The sequence below is a fragment of the Pleurodeles waltl genome, chromosome 10 (genome assembly GCF_031143425.1).
Source record: "Pleurodeles waltl isolate 20211129_DDA chromosome 10, aPleWal1.hap1.20221129, whole genome shotgun sequence".
Lineage (NCBI taxonomy): Eukaryota > Metazoa > Chordata > Amphibia > Caudata > Salamandridae > Pleurodeles > Pleurodeles waltl.
The window spans coordinates 780,657,448-780,677,875 of record NC_090449.1 but is presented as its reverse complement, the minus strand read 5'-3'; the positions used below and the strand labels follow the sequence as shown (position 1 = coordinate 780,677,875).

At 43.9% G+C, this 20,428-nt stretch overlaps 1 protein-coding gene across 1 annotated transcript in view; it reads left to right on the top strand.

Moving 5' to 3' along the window:
- The window catches only part of GSDME (gasdermin E), a 249,894-nt gene that overhangs the window by 98,425 nt on the left and 131,041 nt on the right, over positions 1 to 20,428 (top strand). Inside the window, exon 3 of the mRNA XM_069211399.1 lies at positions 16,655 to 16,847. Within this exon, the coding sequence (XP_069067500.1) occupies positions 16,655 to 16,847 (193 nt within the window). The remainder of the gene's footprint in view (positions 1 to 16,654; positions 16,848 to 20,428) is intronic.

Genomic DNA, 20,428 nt, shown 5'->3' with positions numbered 1-20,428 from the left:
TTCAGTCCAGGCGGCAGTCGGCGGGGTCAGGGGCTCGGAGGCAGGCTGGTGAAGCCAAGTGGACTCCTGGCACGTGGTGCTGTCAGATTTGGAGTTGGTCTTGCTGTTACAGACTGCTTTCTGGAGGAAGGGTAGTTCAGAGGAGAGGGCACTTCACATGTAAGCAGACTTCCAACATAAACTTCAAAGACCCAGGCCAGGCCCTGAATCACATTTTGATGTCTGGAAATGGACTGTAAGAAAGGGAGCTTGAGGGCCCCAAATTGTCAACTGTTTGGCTGTGTGCGATGGAGAAGCTCTGCAAGTCTTCTGCATGTCACTGACATTGGAGACTGAGGCCTGCCAGTTTCCCAGCTGGCCGATGGAACAGTACCCAGGTAATCCAAAACTACCTGAGCCTGGGGCACCAGTGCCTTCCTCCTTGCCAAGACCAGTGTACCCTGTGACGAAGACAAGAGCGCTGGAGGAAAAGAGGTCCAGTGGGAGATCGTGACAATTGCATCTCTGACATGAGGTGTGAGCAGACAACTTCTGCACCAGTCGGGTCGTAGCCTGTGTGCTAAGTGAAGTCGCTGACCCTGGGAGGGGGTGGTACTCAAGAACGGTCTATATAAATACTGAAGCCCTGACCTCCGGGGACTGTGTACATTGCTTGTGAATGCTGTATTTTACTTTGTGTTGGTATTTAAATACTCCATTTTCATAAAAACAAGTATTTTACTGGACTGTCATTTATTGCTGCTATTGAACATATTTTCAGTTGTGAGCGTGTTTTTACCCCCCCTGTATTTTCTCTCCCTACCACACTAAGAAGCCTTGGACTGCTTAAACAACACTACCACTTAGAGACGAGTGCTGAAGGGTGACGTGGTCCAATTGGTTAGGACACATAGCAGGTCAGGGCTGAGGACATCAGGGGCAAAAGGCCTCCGCCCTCGCTGATGGGCACAGTAGCTCCTGCTTGCCCATAGTTCCCTGAACGGGGTGCTGACAAGAGCATTTGCTCCTGAGTTAGAACCCTATTCTGTGTAAGTGTACCCTGCTCACCCTGTGATAGTGGCTCTTCAGGGGGTTGCAGTGTGATGAGGGAAGAAATAGTGTGCCAAACAATGCCTGTTTATGAGGTGGGCCAGTCCTGAGGAATGGTGCTGCGCTAGAAAGAGGTTTAGCGAAAGGGCTCACAGTAAAAATGGAGACATGGAGCATTGGTGAACAATTGAAGGGCAGAAGGATTCTGGGGGCACAGAAGTGATGTTGGGGATGGATAGAGGGAGGTGTGAGCCTCAGGCCCTCATTAAGACTTTGGCGGATGGAAAAGCCTGTCGGACGAAACCTTCCAATCACAAAACCGTCAGTGCGGTGACCTGGCCACGAAGGCTATTAAGAGTTTCCACCCGCCGACACGGCGGGAAACAACCTACAGCATTGACGCCTGCTCATAACAGAGCCGGTGGCAATGTTACAGTGCGTCGGTTGCAACAACACCTGTTGCACTTTTCATGGTCTGTCAAGCAGAAAGTGAGAAGCGTGAGGGGGCTGGCCATGGGAGCCCCTGCCCTGCCCATGCCAAATGCATGGGCAGTGCATGGGCCCCATCACACCGTCTCTGCCAGCTTTTACATGGCAGTGCAACCACCATGTAAAAGCCGGTGGAGAGGGGACTCGTAATCCCCTGGGCAGCGGTGCCCTGGTGGATTAAGACTGCTGGCACCACCAGGCCGTCGAAAAAGTGGCGTTGCCAGGAGTCCGCCTGTGTCGCTTTCGCCAAGGTCGTAATGTTCAGGCCGGACCACTGCATTGGTGGCAGTCCGACTGCCACCGCGAGTCTAGCAGTCCTAGTACCGCCAGACTCATAATGAGGGCCTCAGTATGGTGTAGCTGTAGTAGGAGAGGGGAGTAAGATGCACGGTATGGTGTTCAGTTGTCAGGAGACAAAGGAGGAAGAAGGCAAAAGAATGATGACTGAAGAAGGTAAGTAGGAGGATGCTTTCTGGAGGGGGAGCCTGGAATGAGAGATGCCAACTGTCGCTGATGGAGGTTTACAACAGGCCAGGGCTTTGGGGTGACCAAGGAGACAGTGGCTGGCAGTGATTCAAGGGTTTTGAACCATTATCTGTTGTTTTAATAGAAGATTGGTACACCTCCTCCCCATTTCGTCTGTGAGACTCCATTAAGGGCTATCAAGACTAGTGTGCAGTGCGGCAATGCTTCAATGAGTGTGTTAGGATGCCTGTGGGATGAGGGGTGAATTAGAGGTTGCAGGCAACACACTGGGGGCTTGGGGGGAGCAGAGGGCTTGCCCGGTCTCCCCCCGGGCTTATCGGGCGTCAGTAGTACAATCCACACTCCGAGTGTAATTATTGGTTTAGGTGCCAGATAGGGCGGGGAGTGTGGCAGGGGGATAAAGGGCAGGGGCAGGGTGTGGGCGACCTCTTTGGCCGTCGTCACACCCAGTAGGCGTGTAGTCTTCGTGTTGCAAAGGGTAGGCGTTGGTTGTTGAGGCGTGTTCTAAGGCTTTATAAGGTGTTCAAGTATATTTTGGGAGGAGCTGTGTTGGTAGCTTTTGTCTGGTTTTAAGAGAAAGTGCATTATGGAGCCATGTAAGGTAGTCCAGGCTCTTAAGACTTTACAGGATGAGGGCAGGGAAGATTTAATAAAGGAGGGAGTGCTGGAAGAGGCTTGGGTTGGATTGAGGAGGCCTAAAAGGCTTTCCTCGGGAGGGGTGATGGCCGCGGTAATCGCGTGCTCATCACCTCCAAGAAAGTTTAGAAAATTTAAGAATAAGAGCACGGAAGGTCGCAAGGTGACGCGCTCACCTGAATTGTTGCATGAGGTTTTGCCCCAGGCTTTGGGGTTGCAGGAGCCGATCATGGTGAGTCGTCGGGGTGCCGGGCGCAGTTCGAGGCGTTCCAGTGTCTCTTTAGCAAGGAGAGTGGCCGCAGGAGGGAGAGGGGCGGGCCCTCTTAATGCGGTGGCGTTTTTTGGTCAAAAGGGGGCGCGGCGTGATCAGGGGCATGCGCAGGATTCGGCGCGAGTCAGGCATTCTGGCAAGCAAGCCCAAACGCCACGTGAAAGCAGCGTTGAGCGTCATTCGGCCATTTTAGAAGAAGGGGAGTTAGGAGGAGCATTGAAAATGGCGGCGCCCTCCAAGAGGACAATTCCTGTTCCGAGGAATTTAGAGGAAGGGCAGTTAGACGCGGCAGCCAAGATGGCCGCGCGCAGTGAATTAGCTGTTGAGGATGTGATTGTTATTTCAGATGAGGAGATGGAGAGGCAGGATGGCAGCAGAATGGAGTGGTTTGAGGATAAATTACAGTTTGTGGGCCAGCCTGGTAAAAGGGTGAGTAAGAGTATACGAGGGACACAGAGTTCGGATGGTTCTTAGTGTCAGGAGGTGCGAGATGGGAGTTTTGGGTCCCAATCTGTTTTTAAAGTGGGTGAGCAGGTGGAGTTCATAGATGACGCTAGTGTGGTTATTAGGGGTATAGTTCGTGGGGAGACAAGTGGAGATGGATCCATAGGGCTCAGGTTTTAATGGATTTTTGGCAAGCAGGTGTAAATGAGGTCAATTCTGGGTGTGACGCTCCTCGGCTTCCGGGCGGACAGAGTGAGAGGACGGTGCATCGGGAGGCTGGGCGGCCTTCTGGTGGTCAGAGTTTGTCAGTAAAGGTCAGGGCACCTTTAGGACACCGACATGAAGGGAGGTTAAAATCCGGAGCGGTTTACCCGACAGCGAGGTAGTCGGTCGTGTCTGGATCACTGGGTCATGGCGCGGGCTCGGTTTTTGAGGAGCAGCCTTCCACTAGCCGGGGCGCTAGTGCAAGGTTTGAAAACCCGGACGAAGAATGGTTGGACTACGAAGAAGACGTGGAAGAACGAGTTATTCCAGCATTGAAGAGCGTTGTCAGGCAGGCAACCCAATCAGTCCCAGAGGTAGTCCGGGGCAGTTGCTCTGGGAATCGTCATCGGGAAATGGCTGTTGGCAATTTGCCCAGAGGTAAGGTTGGGGTTGGGATTGGTACGAATGTGGGGGGTGTCCTTGGGGGGCTAGTATCCCGGAAAGGTGGGGTTGATGTATCGATTCAAGTGGATTCGGATTCTGGAACTGTGGCAGGTAAGTCGGAGGTGGGTTTGGATATGGTTGCTGGTGGGGTATCTAAGGAGGATGAGACTGTTGAAGTACAGGATTCTGCCAAAAGCGTAGGGGTTGTAAGCTCAGGGGGTACCGCTAAAGGTAAGAAGTTGCCTTATATGAGAGTGGCAATGCCTTTGGGGGCGCATCTCACTCAAAGTCTAAAGGAGAAGATTTGGAAGGGTGAGTTTGTGGATGTTTTCAAATTATTGCACAGAGACGTTCAGACGAAGGAAGGTTCAAAAGAAGAGGAATGGGAGTTAGCAAGGAGGCCTAGGGTGCCTACAAACATTGAGAACTGGACGTCAGCCTTTTTGATTTATGCTGGTGTTTACTGCTAGCGTTATGCGGATTCTTGTGTTGTTTTGTTTAAGTACATGGATGTGGTGCGTCGGGCACAAATGGATTATGGTGGTTTTGGTTGGTTTCGTTATGACGAGGAATTTCGTGCACGAAAGGCTATGGATCCATCTAGGGTTTGGGGTGAAATAGACAATGAGCTTTGGATGCAATGGTTACGGACGGCCTGGTATGCTCCTACTACGCATATGGCTAGGGGTTGCAATACAAGCCCTTTCAGGGGCGTCCCACCCATTCTGGGGTGGGGTTTGGACAGCGAGGTCAGTTCCAAGGACATGGGTCTTGTTGGTCATTCAACAGTGGATTTTGTAACAGACAGCCATGCAGATTTAGGCACGATTGCTCCCATTGCGGTGGCAGGCACCCAGCATATCAGTGTTTCGGAGGGATGCAGTGGGGTTGGCAAGGGCAGCAGTCAAGAGGTGGGGAAAGGGGTAGGGGTCAGATGCAGCATGTTGCTGGAAAAGGGCCCAACACCTATTAATTGGGAGGTCATTTCACATTGGTTACAGTTGTACTCCCTGTGAACAATACGTTCCAAGATTCTTCACTCAAATGCATAATAGTATCTACATCACTAAGTGGACATTAATAAATGAGGAATCTGTTTTGGAATACGTAGGAAAAAAAATAAAATCTATTATCCTGCTACCCTGGAGCGCAACTGTAATCTTTTTTTTTTTTTTTTCCTCCTTACTGTTGAGGAAACAATAAAAACATATAAAAAAAAAAAAAAGAAATGCCACTTTTAGAAAGTGAACATTTCTCTGCACTTAAATCTTTCTGTGCCTTACAATCCACATCTGGCTGGGTATAGTTGACAGCTCCTTGTGCATTCGCTCAGACACACCCCAACCACAGGATACTCAGCCTCACCTGCATACATCTGCATTTTGCATGGGTCTTCCTGGGCTGGGAGGGTGGAGGGCCTGCTCTCACACAAAGGACTGCCACACCCCCTATTGGGACCCTAGCAGACAGGAATGAACTGAAAGGTGATCTGGTGCACTTCTAAGCCACTCTCCCCCAATTCAAAGGCACAGTTGGGTATATAAACAGGGCCTCTGCCCCTTCCAACTCAAGACACTTCCTGGAGAAGAAACTTGTAACCAGAACCTGCATCCTGCCAAGAAGAACTGCCTGGCTGCCCAAAGGACTCACCTGACTGCTTTCTGTGAAGGACTGCTGCCTTGCTGTTGCCCTGCTGCCTTGCTGCTCTCTGGCTGTGGTGAAAAAGTGCTCTCCAGGGGCTTGGATAGAGCTTGCCTCCTGTTCCCTGAAGTCTCAGGACCAAAAAGACTTCATCTCTTGAAGAAGGACTCCTTGTGTGGCGAAATCCGATGCACAACCTGCCAGAAACGATGCACAGCCTGCACGCGGTGAACATTTCACCGCACGCTGAACCGGAACGACGCAGCCCGACTTCGCAATGAGAAGATCGACGCAGCGCCAGCGTAGCGACCGGAAATTCGACACACGGCCCACTGGATCGGCACATATGCCGACTTACAGAGAGGAATCGACGCAGCACCTGCCGTGGGGTAGAAAATTTGACGCAACGCCCACTGGATCAACGTAGCTCCTGTGACTTTGCCATGCCAGCGCAGGAAATCCATACACCATCCCCAGGGCGTGTAAAAGCCTGCAACCCGAAGAGGATCAACGACCGAGCGCCGGAAATCGACGCACAACCATCACTGCATAGAACCTAAACAAAGCATTGCTGTGTGCGGCCTGAGAAATCGACACACACCCCTTTGTTTCCACACTTCTCCTCTGCGGCCCTTTGCGGAGATTTTTCATGCCAACTAGGTACTTTGTGCTTGAAAGAGACTTTGTTTGCTTTAAAAAGACTTAAGACACTTTATATCACTTTTTAGTTATATTTCTACATTTACTTATTGCATCTTTGATAATTTTGACCTGCATTTATCCAGATAAATATTATAGATTTTTCTAAACACTGTATGGTGTATGTTTGTGGTGCTATATGGTGTTATTGTATGATTTATTTCACAAATACTTTACACATTGCCTTCTAAGTTAAGCCTGGCTGATCAGTGCCAAGCTATCAGAGGGTGGGCACAGGATAATTTGGATTGTGTGTGACTTACCCTGACTAGAGTTGAGGGTCTTTGCTTGGACAGGGGGTAACCTGACTGCCAACCAAAGAACCCATTTCCAACACTTATTTTTATAGTTTCCAATCTTCCCCACCAGGATAAAAATTTGGAAGACCAGGATGATAGTTGGTCTCTAATCATATCTAAAACTTTCTGTTCATTAACTACAATTGATTCTGCCAAATTCTGAGAAAACCATATACCAAGGTCTTTAATAATTTTTAGTAGCTATGATAGACCTGATTGTCCAATACAAGAAAAGTGACAATGAACGTTAAGAGGAATAACCTTAGTCTTATCTCTAATTAATGAGTAGCTTGAGGGTTCCGCATATGACCGAATCAAAGAAAGGAGACTAGGAATTGTTGTGTCAGGATCTTCAGAAACAATTAAAGTATCATCTGTGTATGGAGCTGTTTTTATTGTATGTGGACCAACAGTAACACCACTTATCTAAAAGTAGTTATTAATCATTACTAATAATGGATCAGTCGCCAAAAGAAATCATAATGGGGATAATGGGTAACCTTGACAGGTACCTTGAAATAAATAAAAAATGAAGGAAAGAGCACCCATCCTTGCAGTAGGATTTGCATAGAGAGACATGACCATTGAGGAAAAAGTTTCACCCAAATTATATTGATCCAAAGCAGCCTTAAGAAAAGGCCTGTAAATCTTATTGAAAGCCTTTTCAGCATCCAGGGCTTTAGCAAACGTAGCTGGGGAATTAACAAGGGATACTTTTCACATGCCGGCTACCTTTAATAAACCCAGATTGCGACTGATGAACTAATTTAGTGGTCAAAGGTTCCCAGTGTTTTGCTGAAATCTTTGCATACATTTTTGCCTCCATATTCAATTGGTAAATAGGTATATCGTTTTTGGGATCAAGATGATCCTTTCTTTCATTGAGAATCACCACTATGGTAGCTTCCGTCAATGATCCTAATAGAGTTCCAGTAACAAAATATTGAAATAAAGATTCTAAAGAGGGTAAAATAGTATCAGAGATAGACCCATGAGCCTTACCTCCAGGAATAAGTTTAATTGCACGTAATATTTCTTCTGTCCCAATAGGTTTATTAAGAGAAGTAGAGGGATTTCATGGGAATCTGACTCAATAAATTTGTACACAATTTAACTGTAGCTACAATCTTCATGGTTTAAAGAGCAGCATAATTTTAAAAAAAGATTTCCAGTATATCTGCAGTTTTAGCTTTAATAGTGCCTTGAGATTCTTTAAGTGCTGTTATAAGGAAATTGTTACATTTGAATTTAAGAAAAGCAGCTACAGACTTAGTAGCTTTATTCAAGTAAAAAATTTTCTTACTTTATTGAGCTTGTACCGCTAAGTGTGCTGTTTTGCTGACAATAGAGTTATATTCATATTTATGCCATTTAATGTGTGCCAACAAAGAAAAATCCTTTGACTATCAGTAAGAGGCTGTCTTATCCTTAATTGGCCTGCAGAGAGACTACAAAGAAGCCTTACTATATTTATTCTTCTTGGACAAGTAACTGATACAAATCACTCTAACCGTACATTTTAAAACATCCCACAGAGTTACTGAAGAAGACACCTAGTCAATATTTTCTTTCACAAATTGAGAAATCTCCTTACGCAGCTATAATCTATCTATCTTCAGAAAAGTTCTATATTCCAGGCATTCCGTTCAGGACAAGTGGGTGAAAATGTAAAGGATACAGTGACTGCAGTATGATCAGATACTAGGATCGATTCTATGGAACAGTCAATATCTTGAGTCAGCCCAGAGTTCATCAAAATATAAACGGTCCTGGAGAAGGAATTATGTGGAGAACAGAAGAACGTAAAATCATTGCCTGAGGGATTCTGCAATCTCCATACATCAAGTAATTTCTGAGTATTACAAAAATTAAGCATCGCCCTGTGGGCTTTGGAAGCTTATAGTGAAAAGCAGAACATCAATTGAGAGAAATATACAAGGGAAGATTGAAATCGCCCCCAAGTTTCTCTAATTGGGGTAAAGCATTAATTTTGGAGCTGATGGTATGCCAAAATTGTGAATCATAAATGTTCGGTGCATAAATATTAACTGCATACATTTCACCATCACCATGTGAGATTCTAGCTATAGTCCACTCACTTCGTTGTCATGCTCACTAGATGTGATCGAAAGTCCAGAACATTTTGTAATCAGTGTAATAACACCATTCTTTATAGAACAAGCAGGAGAACAAGCAAAGTCAAAAATCGAATCAGTGCGCATGGAAAGGAAAGGTCATGCTTATGACCAATCTTAGGGCCTGATTTAGATCTTGGCAGATGGGTTACTCCGACACAATGGTGACAGATATCCCATCCACTGAAATCTAAATCCGACTACATACAATGGGATTTAGATTTTAGCAGACGAAGTAGACGAAGTAACCCATCTGCCAAGATATAAATCAGGCTCTTAGTTTCTTTCAGGCCAAGGCTGTAGTCTAAAATCTTCTTACGTTTTACTGGGTGATGCAGGCCATTAACATTGAGCGAGACAACTTTCAAATCAGGCATATTAAGAAGTAATAATGAGTCCAGGCATTAGTTAGAACATAGTTGCCTTGGATAGATGACCAAGAAAGGAAGCATCCAGTCCAAAAAGAAAAAATCCTAATGCATAAGAAATAAAGAAAAGAGATATACAGAAAAAGAATACTGAGGAAACAGAGACCAACAAAAGAATACAAACAAGAATACACAGCCATAAGTCATCTCTTAAAAGCGAGATGACAGGCCCCGAGGAATTAAGTACACATCTCGGTAGCTGTGGGAGCATCCACTCAAAAGATCGACCGTGAGCAGTACACAGCACTGAAAAACTATTGAAAAACACCAGAAGAAAAGTCAAATCCTCCAAAAGATTAAGGGGAATACATATGGACGTCATTTAAATATGAGGCATCATAAAAGCAAATTGAAAGCACTTAATTATATCACATAATTGTTAAAGAATAAAGCAATGAGAAGATAGAGGAAAACAGAATAAGCACAATGAATTGAGTAGGGTCAATTACACATTTAACAGGCAACATAAGGAAAAATCAGTAGCATAACTATAAGCTTTTTAATAACCATACACATAACAGAAGACTAAAGAAAAATAAACATCCAATAGGCATTGTTGTTAATAGAAAGGAAGACAGAAAAGAGAGAGAGAGTAAATAAGATCCCCTCCTACCAACCCATGCATATAAAAATATAGACATGATCAAATATCAAGTAATGATTCATCAGACTAAATACAATAACAAACATAACTATGACTGAAAAAAGAGAAAAACACATTCAAATTTTAGAGTTTCTACCAATATTGAAAAACATAGTAACACAAAATACAGTCAAAAAATAAAAAGTATGTTGTACAAACAGAGAAGGACGTTTGAATATAAATCAATAAAAGTCAGAATGGAGGAAACTGCGCAGGACCGGACGCACCATCTTCTTCCATCCAGTTTCAGACGTATTATCCAAAAAAGTAACAAGTTCAGACAGCTCATCAAAAATTTGAGGTTTACCTATGAAAACAATCCTACAACGGGAAGTACCAGCAAATGAGAAGGGAATATTTATTTCAGAGAGTTTGTTTTGTAAGGCTTAAAAGCCCATTCTCCATGCCATAGTATGTCTAAAAAAATCCTGAGAAATTGAGATCCTTGCCAAGAGACCCCTTTGGATTTCCTCACAAGAGTAAGAATAAGGTATGCATGTTGAAGACGTAAAGGTCGGAAAATTATTGGACGTGGGGTTGCAGATTGTTTACATTGAAAAAGTGGCATCTGGTAAGTGCGTTCTAATTTGTAATCTCTATGGAAGGTTATCTGGAGGGTAGCCTGGAGCCATCTTTCCAAAAAGTCCCTGACAGATGAAGATTTATCCTCTACTCCTTCAGGAAGATCAAAGATTCTGAGAGTGCCACATCTATTGTGATCTTCCATATCAGTGACTTCCCTTATGAGGGACTAGACAACTTGATCAACCCTTTGAAGTTGTTTCCTCTGAATGGATGCACAGTCTTCTATATTACTAATTCTGCAGATCTTTCATGAAGGCTGCAACAGCCAATTGTAAAAGGTCCGGGTTAGTTTTAGTACTCTGGGCATTGTCATGGACATCATTAAGTTTGGATAGTAAAGCCTCCATTGTTAGTGTTCACAGTTTTGCCCTTCATAGGGGAGGGGATTCAGAAAGTTGAGCATTTTACTTAACATGTTTTAATTTCCCCTTAGCATCTTTTTCTTTGGAGTCTCTAAAATCGGCTATAATGCTAAAGAGCAGTGCCGATGACAAGAGCGTAGAAAGCAGCATAGTATACCAAATTACTGTGATGTAATTCAAATGTATGATGCAGAAAAAAAGGGCTCTGCTAATTAATAGCCCCAGACTCTACTTAATTAACCAAACGTACCGTAGAGCAGGCAAATTGAAAATAATAAGAACAGCTTACGTTAAAAAATCGTCTGTAGCAAAATTCACAATTGCTGAGCATAATTTATCATGATTTAATATTGGGACATTTCATAGAGAAAAAACTGGAAGACACAGAGAAGAGTTTGTGCAATATGGTGTAAACCACCAACATATTATGAGTGCAAAATTTGTCATCATTGAGGGCTAATCAATTAAGGCTATATCCTCAAACCATCAAACAAAACATTTCCCCTAGATTTCCTGTCTCTCACAGGATAGCTTCAAATACCTAGGGATGCATATTACAAGGGACCCTCAGACATTTCTGGACATGAATCTCGTTATGCAGATAGGGCAGCTTAAAGCCGATGTCTCGCATTGGAGATCCTTACTGCTGTCATTGATAGGCAAAGCGGTCTTATTCAAAATGATGTCCCTTCCTGCCTACTATATGTACTACAAAATACACTATACCAGATTCTGCAGGCGTTATTCCAACAAGTAGACCAGGAGCTACGACTGCTTCTATGGGATGGGGGAACCCCACGCAAAGCATTGAACAAGCTCTTTGAGAGGGGATTGCGCTCCCGGAAATCCTCAAGTACTACTGGGCCTCACAGCTGGCAGTAATAAATGAATGGGTGTTTGCGGACAGAGACGAGCCCGCCTATCGGGTCGATAGATCCCAAATGGGCAGGAGAGACTATTTTACGGTGCTATACAGGCGCAGCACTGAATAAACTCTCCCGGTACACACGCAGACAGTGGTGAGGTTTTGGAGGGAGGCTATGGGAGCCCTAGGGTCTAGAGGCATTTTAACAGGTCAGAACCCACTATGGGAGGGTGACCTCCTGCGAGAGGTGGGTAAGCTGAATGGCTTCAGTAAGTGGGAGCTACTAGGCATTGAGAGATTGGGTGACATTTGGAGAAAACTGGCATATATCCTCTTTGCCACCCTGAAGGAGGAATATGGCATGGCAAGAACAGAGGAGGACTGGCAGGAAGCACTGCAGAGCCCAAGGGAAATAGCAATCCGAGCCAGATCCAGGTACAGTTGAAGATCCTTCACAGGGCGTATTGCTCCAGAACGCTTCTTCACAAAATTCACAGGCTGGATACGCCTACGTGCCTCTGGGATGTGGACTGCCGGGCACCTTTTTTCATATCCTATGGACATGCCCAGAGGTCCAGATCTTCAAAGCATGGGTTACACAGACACTGGGAATTCAGCACCAGATATCGGAGAAATGGATCCTATTGCACATGACAGAGGATAAGCAAATACCCAGATATGCCAGGATAGGGGCAATGTTGGCATATGGAGTGGCTAAACGAAATGTGCAAAGACTATGAGGGCACCCAGCCCTGCCAACATTGCAGCGGTGGGAATTTGACCTGGACTGGTGTAAAGGGGCAGAAAAGGTTGTATATCAAAGTAGGGGTTTCCCAAGGAAATGGGAAAAATATGGGGACATGGGGCCATGGCCAGGGGCCACATGAGGCCAGAATCGCCACATGAGGGACTGCCAGGGGCATTGGGGACAGACACTGATTACATGAGATGAGATACAAAACCAGGACCGGGCCCGTAAAAGCGCCCAAAGCTGGGAGGATTGGTATGGGACGGGGAAATATGATGGATGTACAAGCAGTATGCTATGCCGCAAGGAACTGTTGTGGTAATGCAAATGTACTGTACCTGAGCTGCATTAAATAACAAGATGTATTAAAAAAATAGATTTCCTGTCTCTCAGTGCACCTCTTCCAACAGCATTCATATTCCATTAGGCTTATTTCCAGTTAAAACAGTAATTACATTAAAATGTAGTTACCACGGGGTTGTGGGGCTGCAAAATAGAAATACCAGGGGACGCGACTCACCCATATACGAAATGTGTGCTATCAGGAATCCTCACAGGTAGCGCATGCCTTAACAATCAGTCCAATTAATTTTAATGCAATTAGAGGGTAAACAAACATAGATCGTTGGTTGTGCAATCAAGTCAGCAATAGCATGACTTCCCCAGAAGTAAGAGAGATGGCAGGCAGCTCACACAGGCTCCTCCGGGTAGCATGACTCCCACAACAATATCTTCACGCAAAGTATGAGTGCGGGCTGTGCCATCTTGGAAGCCACCTGAACCTATGGAGATAAACAAGCTTTAATAAGAAGTAAAAAAGTGGGCCCTGGTTTACAGCCGCACTTCACCAAACTCTACAGATGTTCCTCAAGCCATCTGTATCAAATTCAGGAGGTATCACATTCTTCGATGGCTCAGCAAGGTAGAGGCTCTTTGGAGCTCAGGGAAGAGCCGCCATCCAGCGCGGTGCCCATACCCTCCCCCACAATATTTTACTTTGAAATGCCATAGTTAATTTACCAATCGCACATGACAAATGCCCATGTTTGATTGATTAATTGAGATATTAAAAAGGTGTGCAAAGTACTGAAAAGGTTGAAGAGGTGATTTGCAGATTGCAGATATTGTGCCCTCTTTAAAATATATTAATATATAAGTAAAGAGGAGTCTGTGGGAAGTGTGATGGGTGACCAGCATTGGGAAGTAGGAAGAATGAAAAGAGCACACAAAAGGAGGGAATGCGGGTATTAAAAAAAAAAAAATGCAGAATGGAAGGGATAGGAAAGCAATAAGGAGAGCAAGGCAGGTTGAAAGAAAGTGATGGGGGAAGCAGCACTAGGGTGAGAGAGTAAGAAAACATAGAGAGAGCATAGAGATCTTAAAGTAAAAAAAATAAAAGTTGTTTCATGAATTCAAGCAATGTCAGCAGTAGAAGGTTACAAGCCAACCAGTCAGACCATTGTTAGATCAATTTGGCAGAACACTTGTCTTTTGGTCATGACACTCTTCCTTCCACAGAGACTACCACATGTTCCAGCAACCTCCTCATACGTCTACCTCAAAGGCTTTCACAGCTATCGTAAAGGTCTCTGCCACCATGCTTTTATGATGTGTTGCGGACAAAGCATTTTTTTTTTGCAAATAACTTTGGCACCGTTTGATGAATCCTGATGACATTTTCAAAACGGATACACTAATTACTTCAGCTCCTGTCTTGAAGGTTTTGGGGTGATTCATGAAGTGGGGGCTGAAAAAAAGGGGGGAGTCCCAAAACGTGTTTTCCCCATGCAATTTCCCATAGGGATTTTGAACACGACTACAGCCTGACCGCTGAACGGAATTACACCAAGTTTGACAGAAAGCTAGATATTGGTCCAGAAAGATCACTTTTTGTGATTTGTTGTAAATCCGATTAGTAGTTTTGGAGTTCTTAAAGGGAAAATAAATTTGTATATCTAGGGACGTGGACCGTTCAGGGGTCCACTTGGGAAGGAACCACAGATCCCGAGTAAAAGCAAGGCTCTGTTGACTGTCCACAACATGACTGGAATGTTGCCACTGCCATTTTATTTCTCGCTTGGGCCGGAGGAGGGCAACAAAAAGGGGAAAAATACATAATACATTGGATACTTAGGGACTGCTCAAGGGCAAAAAAATTGTCCCATTTTCTTTTTCGACCGATCCGCGGATCTGCAGATCCACCGCGGGGCTCAGCGCGACCCCCAGTGTAAATCCACAATGGATCGGCAAATCCAAAGCCCAATGGAAAAAAATGCACCCACTTATACACCAAATCCCTGCAGTGTATGACCAAAGGCTGTGTGCAACAGGGCTTGGGCGTATGCAGGTGGGTAAGTGGCTGTGGGGACTGGTCACAGGGCAGGCCCTGCGCTGCGGTAGTTGTATTAAAGTGCAGTAATTGTATATTACTTTACCTTACAAAAAACATAAAAATGTACTGATAAAGTCAAAGGTTACAGGCACTTTATAGTTAGGTTCACGTTTTACGCACATAAAACCATAGAAATTCAGCAAATATATTTAGACTTATCTGAAAAAATGATAACTTGGGCTATAAAATAAAACTCTAAGCCCCATGTTCTAGTTTCTTAACATAAATATACCTGTACTTAGAACTATAATTACTGAAATTCTATGGTTTTGTGTGGGTAAAGCGTGACCCACAACGTCCCTGTAACCTTTGATTTTATCAGTGGAACAAAAATGTGTGGTGTTTATTGAGAAAGGACTTGCATGCATTCGCGAAGAGGCTACATAAAGAATAACTGTGTAATAGTATGCAATATTTCATTGAAGTTCTTGTGAGGATACAAACCATGAATCACACGTTTATTTTTCTAAAACTGTTTTCTTCACAGCGCAGTCAACAATGGCCAGTGAACGAATTAGAATGGTTTAGGTTTTGTTTATCTATATACTCCTTTAATAAATCAATGGGCAATGGTGAGGCCAGTGGATTTATGTGTTTGACTACAGAGTTTACCTCATGATTCTGGGTTTACCTAATTTGTCACATAATTGTCTATCTAATTTGCTATTTCACAAAAAATGTTCTTTCTAGGAAAAATCGCTAAACATACTTCCAGATAATGTATATAAACGTGTGTCATGTTTTGAGTCTCCATTCTGCATAATCTTAGTTGCCCTGACAATCGTAACGCTCTGCAGAGTGGTTTCGGGTTTCTTGTGAATTACGGTGCAGTTCTACAGATATGCACAACATTTGGCAGACACTTACTGTATTAAGCTTATTTTTGTTTATTTTGAGATTCTTGTAAAAATCCAACTGGGGATGGTGGGGAGCACCTAGTGGTGGGGAATCAAAACGCAGTGTTTCCAATGTTAACACCATTAGGCATCTTTGCTGTCCACTACAGAAATAAAAACACTAAACTGAACTGCGCAAAACTTACCAGTCATAAAACTAGAACTTTAGTGAGGAAATTGCCTTTGCTTTAAATCTGCATGTGGTCTCTTCTGGCCTCTATAACACGTGATAGGACCATGGGAACCTTTGATGTGTCTTGCCCAGATGGTTAAGCTGAAGGATAACTGGCCTTGGCTGCCTTGAAATAGTGAGCTCATGGCCTCGATGTGATGTATTTGACATATACCACACGTAAAGAGAATTGAATAAGCCTTCCAAAAGGTGAGAACTGTGGGCACTGCATTGTCTAAAATTAGAGGTTAGTTTTGAAGGTGAATTTGTCAGAATGCAGGATAAGACCTACGCCTATCTTTTTATTCTGCAGTGAATCCTTTGGTGGAAATGTTCAGTTTCCTTACTAAAAGAGTACCAAAAGTAACACAAACATGAATATAGCATATAGCCTCTTTGCAGTGAATGGCAAGGCATTTCTGCATGCTTCAGTTCTACTTCGACCATGTAACCAACCTGAAAGAAAACATTGATAGTGTAACATAATGTCAGCTATATATGAATAGTTTTAGGAGGTCAGTTTACTATCACAACTGTAAGAAATCAGAATAGCAGTGCACCCAACTTGTTGCATTGTTTAAAATAACTGAGGTTTTTTTTGCTTTCAAAATATGCATCATGAAAATCTGATAAACTGTTATTGCCCAAACACTCCTAAAAGCACAGCACGCTGAAATCGAAAAAAAATGAAATTTCTATTAAGTAGCATTTTGATGAGAATTTTTTTAGCTGTCTGCGTCTATAAAATGCAGTAAGAGCATACCAACATTTTCTGTCAATTTCTAGTTGTCGTGGAGTCTGACTTCGTGAAATATGATGGAAGATTTGGAAATTGCCTAGGTGGGACGCTTGGAACTGAAGTTGGTCCTCTCGAGCTAAATACTGCCGGGAAAGGTTGCATGGAAAGTCACACTTCCTTTGGAAGTCTTCGAAAATGTGAAGTAGACATCAATCAGCTCATCAAGGATGTCCAGCACAGGTACCATGCATGTTCTTATTGTATCCCTGGAACCATTTTTATTGCCACCCCTACTCCATGATGTCAACAAACAATATTGATCAATTCAGATCCCAAACGAGGTGTTATTGGTTCATTCCGAATGTTTGATTTTTTTTTTGCAATGCCATTCAATTTACATCTGCTATTATGATTGTGAGTAAAGACGTTTTTGGCATCTCTGGGTCATAGTGAATGTAAAGAAAAGTAATTAATTGTGGTGTTTTCAATGTGTTTTGGAGTTTGTGCTACTTGTCAGCTGTTAGATAATAAGACCATGTTTGTGCAATGTATTGGTTAAATCGTAAAGCGTTCACGAATACAAAGGATGGACTACTTACTGTCCCAAGCAGTAAATTGTTAGGTCTGGCGTTAGCCAAGACCTTTTGATCTTAGTACAATTATATTTACAAAAGGCTTACATATGGGGCAGTTCAGCCAGTTCTCTTCATTCACCGGTCTCTTGTACTGTGATTCACATTTTTCTCCAGCCCTCTACAGCATACAACATGTGGCTGAGGGTCAGCCCACTTAAGCCGTAGGTTAACTTTACTTGAGAGACAGCAATCTGCGATTTCACAAGGAGCACAGCCATACACAAAATAGTTCACTTCACTGCTAGGGGCAACTATGGATTGTGCATTTTGAGATCCAAAAACTTTTTTTTTTTTTTGTATTGGTGAGGACCTGAAAGATACCACCACAACGATGTTTTATAAGATTCATGGCAAATAAACAAGAATTGACAAAGCCAAAAGGCAGGCAGCTAACACCAGAGCAATTGCCTTTGCTGTTGCTTGTTAAATCTTTTTCAAGGGATTTCTGGCCAGGATGTTGGCACCACACGCAGTAGCACTGTAGTGCCGCACTCTGGGCTCCTGATCTCGGCCTGGCCACACATCCTGTAGAAATTCTGGCAAATTGAACTGCCAGCCAGCAAGGATGCTGTGGAGGACACAGAGCTACAGAAGGAAATTCCTGGCACATCTCAGATCTGCCGGATGAAGGCAGTTTGGTGGAGCTGCCTCAGAGATGTAGAAACCACAGGCATGGTGAGCGCTATAAAGACACAAGGACACAGATGAATTTGGGCTGATCACAGCGGACTTCCTCACAGTTAGATATTCTCTGACCAGTCAAACCAGAACAGGGGTAGTGGTCAAGGGGAGTCAGGAAGAACGGAGGCCTCGATTTTAGTGGTTACGGAGTCTGGCACTAATGAGAACAGTGAATGTTTAGCCTTCGACAGGCTGTTACAAGCGTTGCTGCTCATCTCACAAAGCCTTGGAGCTGCAGTCATTGTTGCTCCTGGAGGGTGAGGATACTGTGGAGACGACTGGGCTGGCAGAGGAGTTCTCATAACATGGAGCACTAAAAGTAAAAAAAGGCCCCACTTAAGTGTAATGGGGAGGGAGTTAAACGTTGCCTTTCTGTGACACTGTGGAACGTGTTGAACAGTGGGTCAGTACACCTCCTTCCATTTAATCTTCACATTTGCCCCTCTCATTTTCAGAAATTTTAAGGGGATAGTCCTAGTCCGTAAAGGTGGCAGCTGATCCCGTAAACCCCACAGATGTAAATTGATAGCTATAGATCATACAGTGCCCTGCATGGCCTGGAAACCTGTTGCAACCCAACCAAAATTGCAGCGAAAGTAGAGTCGAAAGCGAACATTGTGGCACTCCTTCATTGAGAGACTAAAGCCATAGCATCTCCCCAGAAGGCATGCCACCCAAGCCCACTGAGCAGCCTAAAGAAGACATCGCCAAATATCCCAGGCCAGCTGGGCAAGGCCCTAGGCAGCAAATGACTCACATCACAACCTCAGACTGTGCTGACAAAGGAAGACTTAACACCAAGCCTGACAGAGCTGCAACTCGTTCTGGAAATATCCATATCCGAAAAGCTAATCACTCTTCGGACGCAGTTGGGAAGACACATCTCAGATATGAGATCTAACTTGCAACCTCTAAATCCGGGGTATCAGGCCACATAGAGAATCACCAGTCATTTTCATTCAAGCTACTTTCACTTTTGGGCCTAAAGCCCCCCACCAGCAGAAGGCAGAAATTTGGAACTATACTGAACGCCATAACCGGACACCCCGTTTACTTAAGAAACCCACCCCTTTTGTCCATGCTCTGAATAATGCACAAGGCAAATATTTACAAATCATAAGTCATAAACGTATAAAGGACTCCTCAGACTACTTAACCCTGGACAGGGACTTTAATCTTGTCCAGGATACCTGTTTAGATAGATCGGGCCAGGGCGTCACACCACAGGAGTCAGAGCTAAAGCTTTGGCAGATCATTCATGATTGAGACCTAGAAGACATATGGAGATACTTACATGCAGACACCCAAGACTTCCCCATTTACACCCATGTCCACAGAAATACTCCTGCGTGCGTTTTATCTTCATCATAGGTCTTGATAATGTATATTAACTTTGCTGAACATGTCAGATATCTTTGTCTCAGACCATTGCATTGTGGAAGTGGGTTAGGGTCTCAAACTGTTAGGGCGTTCACTCCTTAAAGCAGGTTACAAAAACAGGAGCTAACCCAGAAAAGATGGAATGAGTTCAAGGTCACCATAAGAGGGGGACATGATAGCGATGATGCATGCCAGATCCACGTAAAGGCATTCCAAATTGGCAACCCCTGTATTTTATATTGTTACTAGCAATCCTGCCTGACACTGGTAATCACTGCAGGTAATTTTACATATGGTGGCAACTAACGTAATCTTGTCTGATGTGATCAGTAATAAAACACTAATGATATTAGTAGTTTGGGATTACTTTTCTTGATCATAAGTAGTTCTCCTAACAGAAAAGGTTGGGGACCCCTGCCATAAATTCTGTGCCTAGACTGGCCCCACTCTTGACACATCTTAAAGTGTTGAGTCAGAGGGAGATCTTTCTCGGTTTAGGCATCCACATTCTGGAGAGTACAAGAAAAACATCCCCTTGAATTTAGGGGAGTTTTTAAATCCTGCCTATTTCATACAACTGAATATCTTTAAGAAAGGTCACTTTTAAGAAAATGGCATGACATGCTTGGATTGGGCCAGGTTCCAATCCCCATGCATGACCCCCATTGTTTCTTCACTGCAAACGCAACCCATTGAACCATGCAAGTAAAAAGGACTTCCAGCATAATTACCATCAAAGCCATTGCATCTCATCGGGTATGGGGCGCTAAACATAGTAAACAATACAATGCAACAGTCGTGCCTTAGGATCATCATTCATAATGGTTTTCAAGGATGCAAAGCAGCTCTTCGGTTCTTATGACCCTGTAGTGAAGCATACCAAATCAAGATATATGTACAATATCAATCATATTATTTAGCCACTTGACAACATATAACCTCCAGAGAGTTCAGATAACTCACCAAACACAAATGTGAGATTTGCTATAGAGACACTAATAGCAAACTTCCTGTTTGCAGAAATATGCATAGCAACCACTTTAAAATTTGCAACCAAGTTGTGCACAATTTATATTGTGGACATAAATGATCTTCAAAAAGCCTTTTGGAAGGGTTAATTATTTT